Genomic DNA, 22,839 nt, shown 5'->3' on the forward strand with positions numbered 1-22,839 from the left:
TATTTCTTTTTTTGCTAGTGTTCCATTAAATGGGTCCTTATGTTTTTGAAGTAGTGGTAGCTATGAAAGTAGCTGTGTTGAAGTATTTTCAATATAAACAATTCTGTCTTTCTGATCATACCTTTTCATTCTATTCAAATAAAAGTATTTGTCACCCTGTCTGGTTTGGCCCAGCAGTTAGAGCATCGGCCTGTGGACTGAAGGGTCTTGGGTTTGATTCTGGTCAAGGGCACATACCTGGGTTTGCAGGTTCAATACCCTGCCTTGGTCAGAGTTGTGCAGGAGGCAACCAATCAGTGTATCTCTCTGACATTGATGTTACCCTCTTTCTCTTCCTCCCTCCCTCCATTCCACTCTCTTTGAAAATCAGTGGGAAAATATTTTGGGGTGAGGATTAACAACAACAACAAAACGCATTTGTCAATGTGGACCAGTTGCTTAGCTCCTTGTTTACTTAATTCAGCTGATATACTTTTTATTTTTTTTACATTTTAAAACTTAGTAATTACTTAACCATCTGCCTGTAAAATCATTGTCAACTTGAAGGATGTTTCTAATAAGTTTTAAAAAATTGAATCCAAGATTAGATAGACGACGGTTGGACTTTTATTGAATTATTGGTAAAGGAATTCTTAATAGGTGCCACTATGTGGAAGTCTCATGTACACATCTACTGGGAGTGATCCTGCGATAGAAATGGCAGGTGTCCTAATATTTTTAGTATTCCTAATTTGTGGTGTCAGAGTTTACACATTCTTTTATCTTCCTTTTTTTTTTTTTTGGTTTCCTTTGCCCACCACCACCACCCAGTATAATAATTTAAATTATTATATAGGCCTCAGGAAAACATGTTGCCATTTCACATACTGGGAGAGTCAAAATTAGTTTTACAGGTTTACAGCAATTCTTATTTCTTATTATTCTTTTGTTGTTGGTAAGCCTTTCTTTCTGGAGCATATCAGAAATTGAAGAATGAGTTGATTTCCACTTTGAAAAATAAAACTTAGGGCTTCCTTTGAGCGATATTTGAGTGAATGGGATTGGCAGCATGGATTATATTTTATGGTATCAGAAAGAATATAACATACCTTCTTGGCACATCAAGAGCTCTATTTTCTCATACCTATTCTATTTGTTGTATGTTGAGGAAGTCATTTTTTTTTTCTGTTTTTGATGTTGATTACTTGTTTTTGGTTATTGTTTTTACCTCCAATTTACAACCTTATTTTCTAAAATTCTTTAGTGCTTGTGAAATTTATCCATGCAGTACTCATTTTATGTTACTTTTGGCCTGATTGTCATGTTCTTTGACATCTGTTGTTTTATTTATTTTTTATCCTCCCCCAAGGATATGTTTTTTAATTGATTTTAGAGGCAGAAGATCAGAGATAGAGATAGAGATATAAAAAGAGAGAGACAGGGAGAGAAGAAAACAGAGAAACATCAATGTGATACAGAAACATCGATTGGTTGCCTCTTGTCTGTGCCACGACTGGGGATTGAACCCTCAACCTAGGCACATGCCCTGACTGGGAACTAAACCCACAACCCTTTTTGGTGTACAGACGATGTTTCAACCAACTGAACCACCCAACCAGGGCCCTGACATCTGTTATTTATTCATCCGTGGAACATTTTGAGGCCTTCTTACATCATCATATTGCACTAGATGATGTTGGGTATGCAGATGAGTGAGATAATCTCCACATCAGGTGGAAAGGTAGGCAAAATTATTTTGCAACATATGTAGTAATTTGATTGTGACAATTCTGTAACCACTTAGAAGAGATTAGATAATAGTTGTAAAAGGCTTTTTAAATCACGTTTGTTGTCTAATTGTGACTCGCAAGTAAATGTTTTAATACAAACACACTAGTTCATCCAAATTTTATTTTTTTAAGACTATATTTCAGTGATACTGCTTTTGTCTAGCAGTTGTCAAAGTGTACCTCCTCCTGTCTTACCTTCATATATTCTATCTCATTTCTCTGAATTACATCAGTGTTGGCAAATATTTATGCTTGGCAGAAGGATTGACTTCATTATTATCTGTTGACTACTTATTTACTTTAGTTAAAAGCCAAAAATCATTTTGAATGAGATTTTTTAAATTTAAAAAAAATTTTATTTTATTTTATTGTGGTTGAATAAGATTTTAATTTTAGTATATAGGTGGTAAATCAGTTTTAAGAGACATTCCAAAAGTGCTGGGACAACAGTAGTTCAATAGAATAAGTTGTCCTTCAAATTATTTGTCTGAAGGACTATATGCATTTGATTCTGTTTTGTTTTATCCTTACCCGAGGGCATTTTTGCATTTATCTTCAGATAGAGTGGGAGGGAGAGAGAGAGACACACACACAGGGACATTGACATGAGTGAGACACATCAAGTGGTTGCCACCCACACAACCCCAACTGGGGCCGGGGACAAATTGCAACCGAGGTACATGCCCTTAGCAGGAACTGAACCCGGGTCTCTGGACCGTGGGCCAATGCTCTAACTCCTTAGCCAAACAGGGCAGGGCTGTATTTGATTCTGAAAGCTTGCTTTTTTTTTTTTAAAGGTGCTCCTTTATTTATTAAAAAAAAATTTTTTTTAATTTATTTTTAGAGAGAGTAGGGGGAAGGGAGAGACAGAAACAACAATGAAAGAGAACATTGATTGGCTGTCTCCTGCATGCCTCCCATTGGGGATTGGGCCCACAACATGGGTCTGCCCCTGACGGGGAATCAAACCAGCAACCTTTTGATGGGTCGACAACCACTGAGCCACACCGGCCGGGGAAGGCTTACGTTCCTAGGTTCATTTTATTTCTTCTGTCAAATGACAAAAAAGTGTGTCGTCATTGTAAACAGAAAACACCGAACCTATAATTTTCTATTGTTATTTACCTATATGTAGGGATTCTGCTTGAGAAAACACTGTATTTTTTAAGGAGAGTTAGCTGAGATCATTACTTTTGTTTGAATCTGATTTAGCTGCATTGCACTTGGCAGTTTGCATACAGATGAAGACTTCTGACCTACTAACCCTGATTAGAGATTAATAGAATTGTTTTACAGAGAGAAAAGATGTAATGAAAAATAGTTTTTTAGTTAAATTGTGGTGTTCTTAATTATCTTTTTATGTTTCAAATTTTAGAAATATGGAAAACTGACCACTTGTACTGGTTGCCGAACACAGTGCAGGTTTTTTGATATGACTCAGTGTATAGGTCCTAACGGATATATGGAGCCATACTGTTCCACTGCTTGCATGAACAGTCACAAGACAAAATATGCAAAATCACAAAGTAAGTTTCAGGGATTTGGAAAGTTAACTTTTAATAACATGACTAATTTTCTAACTACTTTCTCTCTTTTAATTTAATTCTTATGCTTGTTCTAACTATATAATGTTTATTTTTATTATCACACTAAATTGTATTACTGAAAACTTTCAGTGTTTTGATCATTTTATATTTCTTTTAATTTTTAAATTATTGATGTTCTATCCATGTCTGTGTTCTTAGCTAAAACGGTTTTTCCTTCCAAAAATTATCTAAAACTGAAATTGTTTCATGTGTCTATGTATGTTTTAGAGACATAGTAGACTCCTTTATGACAGTGTTTTTTTAAGGTGTAAATGATTTTGGAAATTAAAGGATAATTTACAGAAGGTTCCATTAAGAAGCTTTTCTGAGGTTAATTAAGATGTGTTTTTAAAAAACTTTATTGCTTTATAAAGAAATCAGGTATGTACCTTTTCTCTCCTAGGTTTGGGAATTATTTGCCATTTTTGTAAGCGAAACTCTTTACCTCAATATCAAGCCACAATGCCTGATGGAAAACTGTATAACTTTTGCAATTCCAGTTGTGTGGCTAAATTTCAGGTTTGTTATTTATTTTGCATAACCCCTACCCCAATGAAAGAGACATAGAAAATAAGCTGTAATATGCTTTGTCTTTATTTAATATATTGATTTTTTTTTTTTTAGTTTGTTGAGTGTTACATTGGTGTATGGAGATTCTAGAATCATAGTACACATGGTTACTTCCTGCTCTCTTCTTAGCACAGATGGTCTAATTGACTTTTTAATTGTATCTATGACATAATCTTTGAAGGAAAAACAAAACAAAATTGAGCTCAGTGTCTGGTGTATAGTATTTTCATAGTAGATGGTTTGAATAACATGTGACTCTTACTGGGCGATTCTGTTTTATGAAGGCTGTAGATAGGTATACTTAGCCTGGAAATAATAAGCCATAAACGTTTTCTTCATATATTAGAAATATGCCAGGTAAAAGGGGAATTGGATTTTAATACAAGATCAGTTTCAGGGAGACATTTTTTATTCTGGTAAATGTAAAGAACATTTTATTTTGTTAAATTGCAAACTTGGCATACGGATATTGTCAGAAAATAGAATTACTGGAAATGTTTAAACTTAAGCCTGTTGACCACTAGTAAGGATAGTTTAGAGGGAATTTAGCATTAGTTAAGTGGTAAGAGTAGGTTTACTACCTGCTCTGAAAATTTCAGGGTTTTAAACACAGGTTCTTACCAGTTCACAAAGCTTTACATAATCAGTTCATTTGCTCAACAGTTCTGAGTTGCAGGCTCTGTGCTCTTTGTTAATTTATTTAAAATGAAAACACAGTTCTCTTATGTATGTTACAGTAGTTATCAGTTATTAGCATTTAAGTTGAAGTGGTTTTGAATTCAGCCTGGTGAGTTATTTTTGTTAGTAGTTATGTCCTTATCTGAGCTTAGGTGATTAACCATATTCAAGACTAAACTTTCATTTTGAAAAACCCTTAGATGGTAAGGACTGCATCTGACTTGTTGACTTTTCATAAAGTAGAAATTAAGGAATAAGAAGTAATTAGATGAGTGAAGGACAATGTCTTTGGCATGCTGCTTTGTCAGATCTTTGTTCCTTTTTGATGATGGGTAAACTGAAATGTTAATTGAAAATGTTTTAACTGTGTTTTTTCTTTAATTGAAACTTGTATTGCCCATGATTTGATGAAACCATTTGTATAACAGTGTATTGTATATTTTAAAGAAACACAGAATTTAGACTCTGATTTCTGACGGATGCATGCAAGTAAGCCTGTAGGCAGCCTCTTTGCATTGTGACTGCATAAATGTAATACAAGGTTGACAAATAGGAAAGCTGCACTTTTTTCCTTTCCCTGTATCTTAAAACCGTAAATTTTGAACTTTGTCTTCATTAGATGGTTTTCATTCAAAGTTTTGAAAAATTAGCCCTGACGGGGTGGCTCATTTGGTGGAGCGTCATCCTGTACACCAAAAGGTTGTGTGTTAGATTCCTGGTCAGAGCACATACCTAGCTTGCTGGTTTGATTCTGGGTCAGGATATGTATGGGAAGCAACCGATTGATGTTTCTCACACTGATATATGTCTCTGTCTCCTCCCCCTACTCCCTCTTCTCTCTAAAATCAATAAAAACATGCCCTCAGATGAGGAAAAAAATATTTTTAAAAAGTTTTGAAAAAATTTTAATGGACTTGAATTTTTTTGAAAACAGTTAAGGGTAATGGTAGTTTTTATTTAAAATTTTTTTCTGTCTTAAATTTGCATGTTTTATGTTTCCACAAATTTTAATTGTGTTGAACAATGCAAAAGTTTTAAAAATGATAAATGTTTTCTCTCCACTGCCACATTTAAAGAAAATTAACTATTTCATACATTCAGAAGATTATATGTAATATGGATAAAAATGAAAATTAAATTATCAGTGTACTCACCCATTCAGATTAGATTAAAACTTTTAAAGCCCATGTATGCTTATATCTTTTTATCTGCAGTAAATAGCTTTAACTTTAACTGTAATAACCTCAAAATAAATTCTGGTATCAGTACCAGTCTATAAATATTTTTTCTGTAACTTTGTATAAGAAATGAGCAACTTTAAAAAGTAGCATAGGCTGGCCCTGGCTTATTTGGGCATGGCTTGGTTGAGTGCATCGTGTCATGGACTGAGGTCCTGGTTGGGTTCACATGCCCAGGTTTTGGGCTCTATCTCTGGTAGGGGGTGTGCAAGAGGCAGCTGATCTCACTTTAAGGTTTCTCTCTCTCCCTCTCCCTTTCTAAAAATTAATGAAGAAATAATTAAAAAATAAAGCAACATAGGCTGTTTTCATTCAGGAACTTGGAACAACAAAGAAGGCAACAGTGCAAGTGGTACAGGTCAGCCGTGAATCAGCTGTTGGCAGGGGCTGGGATGTAAATGAAAAAAATAATTTTTATTTATTGATTTTAGAGAGAGGGGGAAAGGTGGTGGGAGACAGAAACATCAACTGCATTCACTGGTTGATTCCTGTATGTGCCCTGACTGGGGAATCAAACCTGTAACCCTGGCATATGGGACAGCACTCGAACCAACTGAGCTACCCGGCCACAACCTAGAGTTTATTTTTATTTACTAGTTCAGAACTTGGTTGAGCAACCTATTATTCACTTACAGTTTCTTAAAGAGAAAAAAATCTTTTATATATTTTTAAAATCATAATCTTGAGATAAAAGATGAATTCTAATTTCATAAAACGTACTTAGAATACTAATATACTTCTTAAAGACAAAATTCAGAAATGTAATTTTATGTGTTGAAATACCTAAGCAAAATACTATTTTCTGGATATAGTGTATATTTGATAGTTGTTATAAATAAAAATTCCAAAATCCGCATTAGACTCAGTATATGTGTTCTTTGTTTTGTTTAAGGCTCTAAGTATGCAGTCATCTCCAAATGGCCAGTTTGTAGCTCCAAGTGATATTCAGTTGAAATGCAACTATTGCAAAAATTCTTTTTGTTCAAAGCCAGAAATCCTGGAATGGGAGGCAAGTCATATTTTATTATGCATATTTATCTAGTACTAAAGAAAATATAGTAAAATAACTGGCATTTCCATCTGAGAATCTGTTTCATAGTGGATAAGGGCCCACTAATCAGTTTTTCAGATTTTGTTTACCATTAAGAAAGAAGATGTTGTCATTTAAGTATGATACATCCTCATATTTGAATCATTTATTTATGTGGGAGTGGCACCAACAAAGGATCTGTTTTTTTAATGTAAAACAAAAAATTATTCAAGTCATATTCACTATATATTATGTTCATAATAGTGTATGGAGTATCACTTTGTTTAGCTACTTACCCCAATCTCTCCCCCATCTCTTCTCCTCCCCACCCCCATCCATCCTTATAAATATTTTCTGTGAACTCTAATATCTTGTATTGCCTACTACCTAATAAATAGAATTTGGTAGTCATTTACCATTATAATTTTGTTTTAATAAAAATCCTAATATAAACTTATTTTTCTGTCTCATTACTCTAGCCTTCCTCAATTTATTTATTTACTTTGCCATATCTTTTGCCATTAGCCAAAACTCTGATTATTATCTTTTCTTTCATTAAGGGGCCAGTAGTAGTGGCTGGCTGGATGGACAAGGTGGTTCAGGCTGAACATTGCTTTCTTGAGCAGTGTTTATCTTTGACCATCCTTTCTTTCACCCTTTTTGAGGGCCTGTAGTATATAACAAATGATGTACAAAGTGCCATACTGACAATTGACGGCTCCTGAGCCAAAACTTAGTGGCTGTTGGCAAGCCTTACGTGAAAGGGATATCCAGAACCAAACTACACAATTTTTAAAGTTCTTTGGAAATCTGAAATTTTATTATTTTAACACTTTAGTCCCTAGAAAATTTTCTAGTTTGTTAATTTGATTGGTGTAATCTAAGGAATATTTTAACCAATCATTCTTTGGGACTGTTGATGGCACTCAGTGATGATTTTTAGTGACTAAAACCCTGTTTAGATCCTAGCAGTAAGGATTTTGAAGGCCTAATAATAAAGGATAAAAGAATGGTGGGGAATGAGGAAACAAGCCCATGAGCACGCTCACAGGGTAGTATCATATCGGAGATGAAGGGCCTGCATAAACTGAGTGAGTCTTCATAATACTGGATGAAAATGAAGTCCTTTCCACCCTCTCCATGTCAGCACCACCCTGCTTTTGCAGTGTTGTTGCTTTTATTTATGTGGAGGCCAAGTACTGGAAGGAGTTAGGAAACACTATAAAACTGAAGGAGAGTTGTACCTGCCTTTCAGGTGATTGAGAACTCGGAGGGCCTCTTGCTTCTCACAGTTGCCATTTCCTTGTTGCCTTTCCTTTATAGTTACATGTCCATGATGGGGCATCTTTCCGCTGATGATGACCTTACTACTTTAGTTCCTTCTTAGGCTCTTTCACTTTCCTTATTTGGGTCTTCAGGTATCTTTGCTAGTGTTAGATGGTTTAGACCTAGTCTATATCCTCCACAGTAACAAAGAGGAAATGCTGTTGCCCTGGAGGCTTTCATTTGTTTCTGTTTGGCTGCATATTTGAAAAGTATCACTGGCTCTTATGGGTTTGAGGCCAGGAGAAATAACTAAATAATTACTAACTTTGCTCTACTCAAGGGAGCCCACTCAGTTTTGAGCTTAACAGCACACTGTAGGATGGCTCCAAGTTGAATATCTTTACCCACAATAGATCTTTACTGTTAAGCTGTGATAGGAATGGGATTGAGCCTACTTGACTATGCTTAACAAAGAATACCTTTTTGTGTGTTTGAAACTGTTAATGTCATAATTTTCATCTTTTTATAGCTTACCCATGTTGTATCTTCCATTGTTTTCTTCCCATTTCTCCAGTTCTGTTAGCAATACCAGATACTATATTACTTTGATACTTATACTCTTTCACTGTAATTTTTGGTTAGTTAATGGTATTGAATTTTGTGGAGCTATATCTAAATATAGCATTGAATTAAACTAGTCTGTGGTCTATCTGAAATGTATCTCCAAGGAGATAACATGAAGTAGGTAAATGAGTTAACTTAGTTTCTGTAAACATGGCTTGTTTATTTCTTAAACTTGTTCTCGAGATGGTTGTCCTCTGCTTACCAAGGTTCCCATTGTGCATTTAGAATAAAGTGCATCAATTCTGCAGCAGAACCTGCTCAGACGACTATAAGAAGCTGCATTGCATAGTTACATATTGCGAGTACTGTCAAGAGGAGAAGACTCTTCATGAAACAGTAAATTTCTCTGGCGTTAAGAGACCCTTCTGTAGTGAAGGCAAGTGTATATACAGTGTTGTTCATAAATTTATTAATATTTAATATTAATTTTTTTGCCAAAGTATTTTCAAATTATATAACTACATATGTCCAGAGGAGCTGTACAATTTTAGTGTAGCTGAACATAAAAATTGAGTTTGCTTTTCTGTTGACTTGTTTGTTAAACATTTAGTAACCTGTTTTCCATTTCAGGGAAGTTTTTAGAATAAAATAAAATCACTAGCATACTGTGTCATTTTTAAACATGTGAAATGTGACCTGAAAGTTGACTTTGCAAGTGGAGTAGAATTCTTTTTTATTGGATCCATTTTTCTGTCCAGCATACTGCCTGGCCCAGCTCACAGAGGTTTTCAATATACCAGAAAGAAAATTACGCCCTGGCCGGTTTGGCTCAGCGGTTAGAGCGTCGGCCTGCGGTCCTGAGAGACCCGGGTTCGGTTCCCGCTAAGGGCATGTACCTCGGTTGCAGTTTGTCCCCGGCCCTGGTCGGTTGTGTGGGTGGCAGCCACTCGATGTGTTCCTTTCACATCGATGTTTCTCTCTCTCTCTCTGTTCCTCTCTCTCCCTCCCACTCTCCCTGAACAAAAAATGGAAAAATGTCCTCGGGTGAGGATAAAAAAAAAAAAATAAAAAAAAAAAAAATAAAAAAAATAAAAAAAAAAAGAAAATTACCTGTGGCATTCCTGTAATACTTAGGTTTTCAGTTTGGGATGCCAGAGAAATACTGACTTTTGATAATAGTGCATTTTGGAATTCTCTTTTCCTCTTATTTATGCTCTTGCTCTTGGGGTCCAGCAGCAGATTATAGAAATGGACTCTAGTCCTCATTCCAGTTCTCCAGAGATAGGGACCAGGATTGTCACTATGGGTTTTGGGCTCCTGTGGTTATTATCTTTTCCCCAAATGCCACATTCTTGCTTGAAGTTGGCTTTCATGTTCTATTCTTTTCTTTGGCCCCAAACACTGAACTCCCAGATTTCCTGTTTGCTACCTATTATTTCCCAGTTAGCCCCCCCCCCCCCCCCCCTTCACTTTTCCTATGGATTTCTATGGCTAGTTAAGGGCAAGGGAAAGGTTGGAGCTTCCTTTTGGCTGGAACTGCCATCTTCCAGAAATTCGCAAAAATGACTAACCCAAAGGTAAAGAGGAGAGGCAACTACTACTATATGTTCTCTAGGCCTTTGAGAAAACATGAGAGTTGTTCCTTTGGCCACATACATGCGAGTCTATAAGAAAGGTGATATTGTAGACATAAAGGGAATGGGCACTGTTCAAAAAGAAATGCTCCACAGCCCTGGCCGGTTTGGCTCAGCGGTTAGAGCATTGGCCTGTAGTTCAGAGAGACCCGGGTTTGGTTCCCGTTAAGGGCATGTACCTCGGTTGCAGTTTGTCCCTGGTCCTGGTTGGGTCGTGCAGGTGGCAGCCACTCCATGTGTCCCCTTCACGTGGATGTTCCTCTCTCTCTCTTCCTCTTTCTCCCTCCCACTCTATCTGAAAAGAAAACAAAAAAAAATGTCCTCAGGTGAGGATAAAAAAAAAAAGGGCTCCACAAATGTCACTGTGGCAAAACTGGAAGAGTACACCGTCACCTAGCATGCGGTGGGCATTGTTGTAAACAAGTAAGTTAACACCATGATTCTTGCCAAGATTATTAAGGTATGTATTGAGGATATTAAGCACTCTAAGAGCTGAGATAGCTTTCTAAAACATGCCAAAGGAAGTGATCAGAAAAAGAAGGAAGCCAAAGAGAAAGGTACCTGGGTTCAACTGAAGCGTCAGCCTTCTCCACCCAGAGAAGCACACTTTGTGAGATCCAATGGAGAAGAACCTGAGCTGCTGGAACCTGGTCCCTGTGAATTCATGGCATATTAAGTATACTGTACTGTTACACAAAAAAAAGTTGAAAAATTCTAAATGCCAACAGTAGGAATGAGCAATACCAAAAAAATTATCAGTTCTTTCAACATTATACGTTTTACATTGAAGTTTGTATAGGTAAGAGAGTACTATTTATACAACGAAGCATTCCACTTTTATAGGTTTAATTGGTATAGTTCATCTAGAATGAAAAGGTACTTAGGGTACTATGTTTACTGTTAAAGATCACAGCTATAATGAAAAGTGACATAGTGTTTCATTGAAAAGATTGATTCTGAATTAATTTTTACATCTCAATTTTTGTTCAGTGACATTCTTAGTGTTTCCTAAATCCGAATGTATTGGTGTTGATGGCTAACATACATAGTGATCTTGTGCCTTTGAGATTATGTGGATTTTACTAAAATGGACAGGTGGCAGCAAGTAGATAATTGATGTTTAAGAATATAGTTTTCAATCAGAGAGACATCACTTTACATGGGCAGTAAAAACTTAATACAAAAGATGTGTGTCTTTTTCCTATTAATAGATTTTATGCTTTCTCTAACTGCATCTAATTCTCTGCTGGAACCATTTTATTAGAAAAATAAAGCTAATAAAGATGAAATATTAAACATTTGTAAGTATAGTTCAGAGTAACAGATAAGTCATAAATTAATTGCCAGATAAGTTATATAAGAATAATTATTTGCCAAGTACATTATATATAAAATAATTGCAATTCAACTTAACAGTTTGGAAAGATCATTTCAAGCTAGGTTGATGAGGGCCAAGTTTGTGGAGGAGATGTAATTGTTAAAGGATGGGAAGGATTTTTGTAGATAAGAATTGGAAGGTCATTCCTATGTGGCACAGCATGAGTAAAGAAAAGAAGATTATTTAATCCTCATAGAGATTTTATAGGGAAAAAATAAGATTGATATGTAAAAAATAAAATAATGTACTTACATAGTATGTAAAAGAAATATTTTACTGCAGTAATAGAATTTTTTTAAAAAGTCCTCTCTCTACAAGTAAATAAACCAGTTTTTCTTCCCTAAGGTCTGTGCAGGTTGGTAGAGAAAAAAAGGCTTTAGAAAATTCGGCTAAAATGCCACTTAACTGATTTATGTCTTAAGTTAGCTTTTTGAGTGAAAATGTTAATGCCATTATTTCTATCTTTTACTCCCAACAGTCTTCACTATTTCATTTATTAAAATGCCAATTTGTGGGGAGTTTATGATACTTAGAGTTATATTTAAATAGAGCCAATAAAACAGTTGTGAGACTTTACTAGATTTGAATGTCTTAGAGATTAATTATTTGAACCCACATGGCATTCAGTATAATATATCTTGTTCAAATTTTTATAAATTTGATAGCAGGAGATTTCATAATTTTGATCAGGAGAGAAAATGGAATTGATATGTGAATTTATAGACAATTTCTAAAGCTGATGTGCTATTTACCATATGCTGTTTCTCACCCTCAAAAGTAGCTTTTAATGTGGTTTTTGTTTGTTTTAATATTATAATTTTTTATTTTCCAGGCTGCAAACTATTGTACAAACAGGATTTTGCAAGACGTTTGGGATTGAGATGTGTTACTTGCAACTATTGCTCTCAGCTGTGTAAGAAGGGAGCCACAAAAGAAGTGGATGGTGTTGTGAGAGATTTCTGTAGCGAGGACTGCTGTAAAAAATTTCAGGATTGGTACTACAAGGCAAGTAACTAAAAATTTTTATTAAAATCACTACTTTAACCAGCTTTTAAAAAAACGTTATTGCCATGGTAACTTATTTATGTTAAAAAATGTACGCACATTAGGCTTAGCCTAATTATACAGTTCGTTAAACTTTTTCTCATTGTAGTTTGTTCTTTATAACTTTAAGTAGCATTTTTACTTGTTTTGTAACTTGGACATTACCCAAAACTAGGATATACCTGTATTTTCAGCATTGTTGCTTAACAAAATGGATTATTTCTTTCCAATTTGTTGTATTTTTATTTCACTAAATAGGAATATTTTTGATGACTACTTAATCAGTGTTGAACATTAGCAGGTAAATTGCTTTGGATACTTAAGTTTTGTTTTAAAACTCTTCTTTCTTGCCTTTTTACTTATGAGTCTGTGGAGAATTTCAAATTGAAAGGATGCTATGTGAATCAACAGAGACCAAAAACATTTAATTTATAACTGTAAATGTATGTGTTTGTATGTCTCATTAAAATATGTATCTACAAAAGTTAAGTCCCTTTTGGTGCATCGTAATGGTTTCTTTCTGGATAAGAAAAAGAGTGTAAATTTGGGCTTTGGTTAGTGAAGTATTGCCCAGGAAACAGTTATCTGTTCCTTGTTTTTAACATGGAAAAGTATCTCCATGCAAAAACTTCACTATGGATGTAGTTCTAAAGCATGTGAAGACAGACATCATCCTAACTTAAGAATTGCAAAATGACTACTAAAGAAACAAACGGTTAAATTATGTAGAATATTATTTAGTTCACTTAATGAAAGTGACTAGTGTTAAAATGACACTAAGACTTTACAAGAACTTTTGGTGAAGTTCTTGAATATCTAAAGCAATAAAAAGAGGAAGATACTTTCCAAGTTGTCAGAGGTTGTCGAGGCTAAGAGTTTCAGTACAGCTTTTAAGTTACTTATTATTTTATTGTTTCTTGTGACTAAGTCTTAGAATTGAGGTTCAAATTTTAGTAACACGCAGGACAGGCATAATGACACCTTTTAACATGGATTCTTTTCAGTCTAAACTGAGGTCCTATTCTGTTGTAGACAGAAATTTTGAGAAGTCACTCAGAAAATGTTACTTTAAGTGCTTAATTTTAGGTTAGCACAAAGATACCTTCTTCTCCAATGATTAGAAGGTTTTATTTTTGAAATTTTGTTTTGGAAAATCTCAAATAGTAAAGGTATTTAGTGGTTACAAATGCGGAAATTCTACTTTATTCTTACTACAGTATCTGTTACCCTTTTCATCATTAATTTTCTAGTTTGAGGCCAAATTATTGCCATGTGATGGTTTCCCCTTACTGTTTTATTAAAAATTTCTACTTAATTGTATAATTTTGAGTCAAAACTTTGTTTCTTAAAATAATCTTTCTTGGAGGATTTTCTTTCTGTTCCCAGCACACTGAATGTATTTCTTTGTTTGGCTTCTTTCTTTGAATGAATTCTTCCTGTTTTCTTTTGTATGATAATTGAAATAAAGAAATCTTTTGGTTTCTTTTCTTTTTTGGGAAGCAAGGACGTGTTTGGCAAAAGACCACACTATTCTAGGTGTTGCCATTTGTTCCATTTTGCTATTTATTTTAAAGAATAATTGTATCTAATGTTTTTATTTTATGCAGTGTTCCATGATAAATTTCAGTGAGGTGGTGCATTTTAGAACATATAAGATTATTATTACTGAAATAACAACGTATAATGATCTATGTATCAAACACATTTTTATTATTATTCCTTATAAATCCAACATTTAAGAACAATTTGTCTGTCACAAGGCAGCAGTTTGTAAAGCAAGTAACAATGAGGATTTTTCTATATAATCAGTAGGAATACAGTCCTAGAAAAGAAAATGGGGTTGCATCTCCTGCGTCATTGTTGGCCTCTCCAGAGGCAGCCAATACATTAATCAAAGAATAACTTTCTTCTGTGTGCTTTCTACTTGAGTCAAACTGTTTTCCTTTACCTTTCCCGAGTCCGTCCCATCTATTCACTGCTACCATGTCATCTTAAAAATGTGGTTAATTGAGTCCCAACCAAATTGTGATAATCCTCATGTGAGGATATTTTTTCCATTGATTTTTAAAGTGAGTGGAGAACAGGGTGGGAGAGAGTGAGGGGGGGGAAGAGAAAAAGATGTAAGAGAGACCCACATCTCTTGGTGCCTCCTGCATGCTCCCTGACCTAGGCCAGAGATCAAATTTGCAACCCATGTATGTGCCCTTGATTGGGAATCCAACTAGCAACCCTTTGGTGCAAAGGCCTGTACTCTAACCATTGAGCCCCACTGGCCAGGGCCTTCTTCCACCTTTTTTTTTTTTCTTAATCCTCATCCGAGGACATTTTTCCATTTTTTGTACAGATAGAGTGGGAGGGAGAGAGAGGAACAGAGAGAGAGGGAAATATCGATGTGAAAGGGACACATCGAGTGGCTGCCACCCGCACGACCAACCAGGGCCAGGGACAAACTACAACCGAGGTACATGCCCTTAGCGGGAACCGAACCCGGGTCTCTCAGGACCGCAGGCCGACGCTCTAACCGCTGAGCCAAACCGGCCAGGGCTTCTTCCACCTTTTTAATGTAAGAACTCAAAAATTTAGATTTTAGCTTACTGATGGCGTGACCCTTACTTTTACTAGGACAAAAAAACCCCTCCCAGTAAATAGTGCCTCATCAAGGAATCTTTGAAAATAGCAGCTAACCAATCCAGTTGTCAACTCACCTTCAGTCATGAGCATTTGCTACCTAAACAGAGAAATACGCATGTTGAATTTCCACTTTCTGTTGTCTTTGTGCTTCAATTCGAGAGACTACCTAGAATTTAGATAACTTTACATTTTTATTTTAATTTAATTTGAATACTTAATATACTTTAAAATTTTCTGCGCGCCTCCCACCCCCTTTTTCCACACTAACAAGACATTTTGAATGATCTATTTTTTTCTAGTCTATATAATGGTTTGTTTTGGGGTTAAATGGTGGTTTTTTACATACTGTCTCTTCTAGATTGGAATAGAAAATCTGTTGAAATTATGCAACGAAAACAAATGCTTAGAATAAAATTGTGTTTTTCTTCTCCTAGATTACTCTTTAGTAGGAAGTAGATTTTACTTTTCCTCAAAGTAACTGTTTTCAGGCATAATATGAAACCAAGTGGGAGCGTAGTTCTTTTGATCTCTGTAAGTTTAAAGTTTTTGGAGAAAAAAATTTAGTATTGTAGCCCTTGCTGGTTTGGCTCAGCGGTTAGAGCATCAGCCCATGGATCAGAGAGTCCCGGGTTCGGTTTCCGCTAGGGTCACATGCCTTGGTTGCAGTTTGACCCCGGTCCCTATTGGGGTCATGTGGGTGGCAACCAGTTGATGTATCTCTCTCACATCCATGTTTCTCTGTCTCTTTTCCTCCCTCTCTCCCTCCAGCTCCATCTGAAGATAAATGCAAAAATGTCCTCAGGTGAGGATAAAAAACAAAAAGGAATTTAGTATTGTAACTGAATAAATAGCCAGGTGGTTTGATATGTAGTGAAGATCATTCAAAAGGTCCACTGTTCGGTTTGGTTCAACGGTTAGAGCGTCGACCTGCGGTCCTGAGAGACCCGGGTTCAGTTCCCGCTAAGGGCACGTACCTCGGTTGCAGTTTGTCCCCAGCCCTGGTCGGTCGTGCGGGTGGCAGCCACTCGATGTGTTCCTTTCGCGTCGATGTTTCTCTCTCTCTCTCTCTCTCTCTCTCTCTCTCTCTCTCTCTCTCTGTTCCTCTCTCTCCCTCCCACTCTACCTGAACAAAAAAATGGGAAAATGTCCTCGGGTGAGGATAAAAAAAAAAAAAAAAAATCAAAAGGCCCACTGTTTTCCAAGAACACTACACAGTATTTCTTAATAGAATGAATAAGCTTTTCTTAAACTTTTACTTGAACTTACAGGTTTTTTTTATACAGGTTTTGATTGATTTGTTTTACAAATTAGTAGTGAGTGATGGCAATACTAAATTTTATTTTTTTCAAAATTTTTTTATCCTCACCCGAGGACATTTTTTCATTTTTTATTCAGATAGAGCCGGGTGGGGAGAGAGGAAGAGAGAGAGAGAGAGAAAGCGAGAGAGAGAAATATCGACGTGAAAGGGACACATCGAGTGGCTACCACCCGCACAACCAACCAGGGCCGGGGACAAACTGCAACTAATGTACGTGCCCTTAGCGGGAACTGAATCCATATCTCTTGGGACCGCAGGCGGATGCTCTAACCGCTGAACCAAACTGGCCAGGGCAATACTAAATTCTTTAATGCAAAGGTCCTGTAATAGTTTAACAGTGCAAGTTATGGGCTTTAATCAAATTAACATTTTAGTAAATCTTAGTTATTCAAGGATAACTGAATGAAAAATATTATTAGGCTTTAAAGTTTCTTTTTTTTTGTCTAAACTTCTAAAATAGCTGATTTTTTCCCCCCAGAAAAATTATATTTTGTTTTTGAAATTAATTTTAGAAAGGGAATATCTAATATTCTTGCTTTAATGTTGTGCTTTTTGGGTCATTGAATAATTCTTCTCACTTAATGCTTTGCATAATAACCAATCACCTATTCTTATCACTGCATTTTAAAAAACTGAATTGTATTCAGAAAGATACATTGGGGCGTTGTAAAGAATTTCTTTTAAAAATGACTGTAAAGTGCTCGCTTTGGCAGCACATATACTAACATTGGAATGATACAGAGAAGATTAGCACTGCCCCTGCGCAAGGATGACACGCAAATACATTTAAAAAAAAAAAAAAGACTGTAAAATCCACTGTTTCATTTATGTTCATGGTTTCCTCCCCCTGCCCTTCTGCCAAACTAGGTCTGGTGTAATGGGGAACAGTGGATGTATTATATATCAACCAAAAGTGAAGAGTTGAAACTGTCCAACAAATGTAATGTATTACATCAGTATAATATAGGCTGTAAATGACCTTTTGTCAATTATTAAAGACGAGATTCCTCTAGTAGCTGAGAGGTTGGACTAAGGTTTTTGAATTAAGAGTTTAGTACATGCCTTTTCCTTAGACTGTTTGAATCAGTGACTCTTTTTACCCCCAAAATATCAAATAGTCCCTGATTTTTCACAGTGACGGGAAAACCACTAAGATAAAATACCTTTAAAAAGAATATTTTTATTAATTTGTTTTTTGTTACAGATGTTTCTTTTTTTTCCCTCATTGATGCCCTCCGCCCCATCCCCTCCACCTTTTGCCCAGCTTTGTTCATTGGTTATGCATTCATGCATGTAAGTTCTGTGGTTTATCTCTCCCCTCTCAACACCCCTCTCCTGGGGTTTGTCAGTCTATATGCTACCTTCATGTCTGTGGTTCAGTTTTGTTCATCAGTTTGTTTAGTTCATTATATTCCACAAATAAGTGAGATCATGTGATATTTGTCTTTCTCTGATTGACTTGTTTCACTTAGCATAATAGTCTCCAGGTCCCTCCATGTCATCTCAAAGGGTAAGAGATCTTTCTTTCTTATAGCTGCATAGTATTCCATTGTGTACATGTACCACAGCTTTTTTATCCACTCATCTACTCATGGACACTTGGGTTGTTTCCAGATCTTAGCTATTGTAAATAGTGCTGCTGTGAACATAGGGGTACATATATTCTTTCTGATTGGTGTTTCAGGTTTCTTAGGAATATTGGTATATTCCTAGAGGTGGGATCACTGGGTCAAATGGCAGTTTAATTTTTAACTTTTTGAGGTAACACCATAGTGTTTTCAACAGTGGCTGCACCAGTCTGCATTCCCACCAGCAGTGTACTATAGAGTCCCCTTTACTCCACACTTGTTGTTTCATGGTTTGTTGATGGCGCCCATTCTGACAGGTGTGAAGTGATACCTCATAGTTGTTTTAATTTGTATCTCTCTGATGATTAGTGACGTTCAGCATTTTTTCATATCTCTTAGCCATTTGTATGTCCTGTTTGTTGTGGTGTCTATTTAGGTCCTCTATCCATTTTTTAATTGTGTTCTTTGTCTTCCTTTTGTTGAGCTGTATGAGTACTCTATATATTTTGGAAATTAATCCCTTATCTGATGCATCATTGGCCATTATGGTCTCTCATATGGTGGGTTCCCTTTTCATTTTAATGATTGTTTCTTTTGCTGAGCAAAAGCTTTTTAATTTGATGTCGTCCCATGTGTTCATTTTTTCCTTTGTTTTCTTGCTTAGGTGTGGTATCAAGATAAAGTACTTTTAAAAATGATTTTTTAAACAAGAGACCTAAATCACACTTTAGTTTTTGTGTTACAGAAATGTTAAGCTTTCCTCTCTTGTCGTTGGGGCAGAGTTGGTGTTGGTGTGGATAAGGAATGGCCATTAATGATGTTTTTAAATTAGCCATTCTATTTTTTGCTTAATTCTGAACACTTGACCTGGAGTGTACTTTAGTGACTGTAAAAGACAACAACAACAAAACGAGGTTCACCACCTTTACATTTTTGATTACGGCATTAAATTTGGAGTTAGTATTGAGTTCTGTTGTTATTCTTCTTTCCTGAAAAAATATATACCTATTTTGTTTCCATTTGAAAATTGGCATTCATCTCACTCTTTTTATTTTCTTTAGATAGGGAGAAATCATCTAAATTTGTTTTGAACCTTCTGGAAGAAAGGAGCGTCTATAATTAACAAAATAATGAAGTGATTTCATTGTTCAGATTCCTTGAGTGGAATGTTCTTGTTTTTTTGCCCCTGGCTTTCTAAATTATTGTATAAATGGCAATATTACCATATACTGAGAGTCAGTGAAATTTTTGGAATGTTTTATATGAATAGATTTAAATTTTGGATGCTGCATTGAGAACCTTCCTGCAACATTAACTTATTAGGATTTTGATTCTCTGGTTATTCATATTAACTCATTTTATCTTTCCATTGTTTTTATTACTTGGTGGATAGTCTGCTTTGAATCTTGTCTTTGTATTTTTAATATTTGGTCTTAGACAAGTTACTTTTCCTACTTGGATCTTAGTTTCCATTACTGTTGTGAGGATTATAGAGAGTATATAATATGGTGGCCTTTTATTTTTCAGAGTCTCAATGAATGAGGTAGTCTGCTACAACTTTTGTCATGTTCTTGCACTATTTAAACTCAACAAATAGAATGTTAGGCTTTCAGTTCCTTCCTTTGTTTTTTCTTTGAGTATAAAGTATAAAATGTGTGGGAAAATGAAGTCTGGAACACTTGAAGAGTTATTTTAAAGAATAGTCTTTGGGCCCTGGCTGTTTTGGCTCAGTGGTTGGAGCATTGGCCTGCGGACCAGAGAGTCCCGGGTTTGGTTCCTGCTAAGGGCTCGTACCCCTCCCCTCGTACCCCCCTCCCCCCCCAAAAGAATAGTCTTTAGCACTGGGCAGGTTGCTCAGTTGGTTAGAGCATTGTCCTAATATTCCAAGATTGCTTATTCCATCTCCAGTCAGGGCAAGTACAAGAAGCAACCAATGAATGCATGAATAAGTGGTACAAACTCTGCGTGCCTCTCTCTCTCTCGCTCCCTCTCACCTCTCTCTCTGGCTCCCCCCTCTCCCTCCTCCCCTTCTCTCCTTCCCTTCCCCTCTTTCTCTACCTCACCCTCTTTCTCTCCCCTTCCTGTCCCCCTTCCTTTCTTTGCTCTAAAATCAAGCAGTAAAAATGAACAGTCTTTGGCTGGTGAGAATGGTACATAGGGACCTTTTTTGTTATTGAGTAAAATATGACCTGGTTGATATAAAGTGCTAATGTTATTGAGATTACCACATAATACTACCAGCATTATAAAATTTGAGCTCAGAAATTTTTGGACAAGAGATGTGATATTGGCATCACTTAGTAGTCATAAATCATACTACAGATCTTCATTCATTTAACATTTATTCAGCAGGAGAAATACCTGACCTGGAGAAAAAAAAGAGCTGTGTTCTAACATTGGGGTATGTGTGTTATATAAGACCTGTTTACCAACAGAATCATTCGTTAATTCCTGGCTAGGAATTTTGACATAGTATTTATTCGTAGAATTCCTTTTGAGACATAACGTGAGAAATTTCAAAACCCACAGTGTTTAAATTCTGTAATTTAGAGTAATGAGGAAAAGCTGCAACCATGATTATGAACTACAAAATACTTAATATTTATTTTTTATCAAAACTTGAGTAGTTAGTTTAAACCAAAGGCTAATTTACAAAAATTACAGTAATTTATTTCTGCTCTAACTAGATCAGAAATTATAAAATTTCTTAATTATGAAAGTAGCTATTTGAAATAAATCATTTTAAACTTTTGGTTCACTCAATCATAATTTAAGTAAAAGGGAAAATGAGCAAAATCTAGGTGAAAGGGAGTCTCTAAAACAAAATTCTGTATCTAGATTATTAATTCACCATCATAAAGTATAACTTTTTATGTATGAATTTTAGTGGGTATCATTTTGCATATTAAATTATAGACCAATTGGGGGTGATTGTTTTCCTAAATGTAGTTCAAATTGGTTGTCTCAAAATATAATTGTTTTTTAATTAATTAAACATTGAGTATTTTAACAGATGAACTGGAAGTTCCTGTTATTAAAAATAAATCAGTGTATTTATTAAAGCTCTTCAAATTTATTAAACTGTTGCAAAATAAAAATACTTCAAGTTAACATTCATAATTTTCTCATCATAAGAGCTTGCTTCCAAATTATTCTGGTCTTGTACAACTTCTTTAAATTGATTTATTATCTGTTCATTAATCAGAGATTTCAATGTAATATGATTGTAGAGACTTCTACTAGTATATCATTATTCCCCTCAAAATTATTTTAAAATATTAAAATGCATTGTACCAATTTGGTTTACCATTGTTCACTCTTTTTGGTTATCATATCTTTGTAATGCTGGTCTTTGACTTTTGGTAAGTATATAAAAGGATTTTAACAATGAGAAAAATGTCTATTTCTTTTCACTTTTATTGTGGATTTTACTGCATATTTATGATTTATAATTTTTTTTTATCAGACATTGTTTTATCACATTTGGCAGTAATCACTGACAAAATTTTAGACATCTTTTAAAGTACATATCTGACTTTTTAAACCTTGTAATTTAAATCTCTGGTACCTTCCTTTTTTATTAAGGCTGCAAGGTGTGACTGTTGTAAATCTCAAGGGACTCTTAAAGAGCGTGTGCAGTGGCGTGGGGAAATGAAGCATTTCTGTGACCAGCATTGCTTATTGCGCTTCTATTGCCAGCAGAATGAGCCCAACATGACGACTCAGAAAGGACCTGAAAACTTGCATTATGGTATGTCATAACTTAGGGAGCAACTTGATAAACCTGTACTGTAGTCTTTAGTTTTTTAGATGAAAACAAATAGTTGATTTGGGAGGTAGTTTAACAATCACTTTAATAGTTTCTCTGGGTAGAAGTGTCCTGTGTGATGTTTCTATAGATATATTCTCTTTTTATTTTATTCTCTTTTAACATTTTTCAAAAATAAATGTTTTTATTGAGTTTCGGAGAGAGAGGAAGGGAGAGGGAGATAGAAACACCGGTGAGAAAGCAACATCAATAGGCTGCCTCCTGCACACCTCCACTAGCTACGGAGCCCGAAACCCAGGCATGTGCCCTGACTAGGAATTGAACTGGTGACCTCTTGGTGTAGGGGTCGACAGTCATGAGCCTCACCGGCCAGGCTCTATTTTAAAAAGTTAATGCTAGTTGAAGATAAAGTGTCTAGTTGGGGTCGGAGAGAAGCTAAAGAGAATTACAACAAAAATTCTAAAAAATTTATCTACCTATTGTTTCAAGTACAATTTTAAATGAAAACCATTTTTAGCAAATTATATGTGTGTACCTGGGAGTATGTTTGGAAGAGCAACAAAAGCCCTTTAGAAGCTATATGTGACTCACTTAAAAATCTGGAAGGTGCTGTTGTCCCCAAAGTTGTGTGTGCTTTTTGAGGGGACAGAATGGGAAGAGTTGACTCCACTTATTTAGCTGTATTTCAGTTCCCAGATTTGATATTCTTTACTTAAAATAGCTTAAAATATTACCTTTAGTAATTTATTTATTTATTTTTAATCCTGACCCGAGGACATTTTTTCATTTTTTGTTC

General features: G+C 35.4%; 1 protein-coding gene and 1 non-coding gene across 11 annotated transcripts in view; both read left to right on the top strand.

Moving 5' to 3' along the window:
* ZMYM2 (zinc finger MYM-type containing 2) overlaps nt 1-22,839 on the top strand; it is a 130,455-nt gene that overhangs the window by 64,536 nt on the left and 43,080 nt on the right. For all 10 annotated transcript variants that reach the window (XM_036251102.1, XM_036251103.1, XM_036251099.1 and 7 more), the window contains 6 exons: nt 3,145-3,295; nt 3,759-3,874; nt 6,734-6,850; nt 8,987-9,137; nt 12,546-12,718; nt 21,860-22,025. In XM_036251102.1, coding sequence (XP_036106995.1) covers nt 3,145-3,295; nt 3,759-3,874; nt 6,734-6,850; nt 8,987-9,137; nt 12,546-12,718; nt 21,860-22,025 — 874 coding nt within the window. The remainder of the gene's footprint in view (nt 1-3,144; nt 3,296-3,758; nt 3,875-6,733; nt 6,851-8,986; nt 9,138-12,545; nt 12,719-21,859; nt 22,026-22,839) is intronic.
* On the top strand, nt 17,404-17,511 carry LOC118624798. Its single transcript, XR_004958467.1, has one exon. It is a non-coding gene; the product is annotated as a U6 spliceosomal RNA (small nuclear RNA).

The sequence above is a fragment of the Molossus molossus genome, unplaced genomic scaffold (genome assembly GCF_014108415.1).
Source record: "Molossus molossus isolate mMolMol1 unplaced genomic scaffold, mMolMol1.p scaffold_m16_p_10, whole genome shotgun sequence".
Lineage (NCBI taxonomy): Eukaryota > Metazoa > Chordata > Mammalia > Chiroptera > Molossidae > Molossus > Molossus molossus.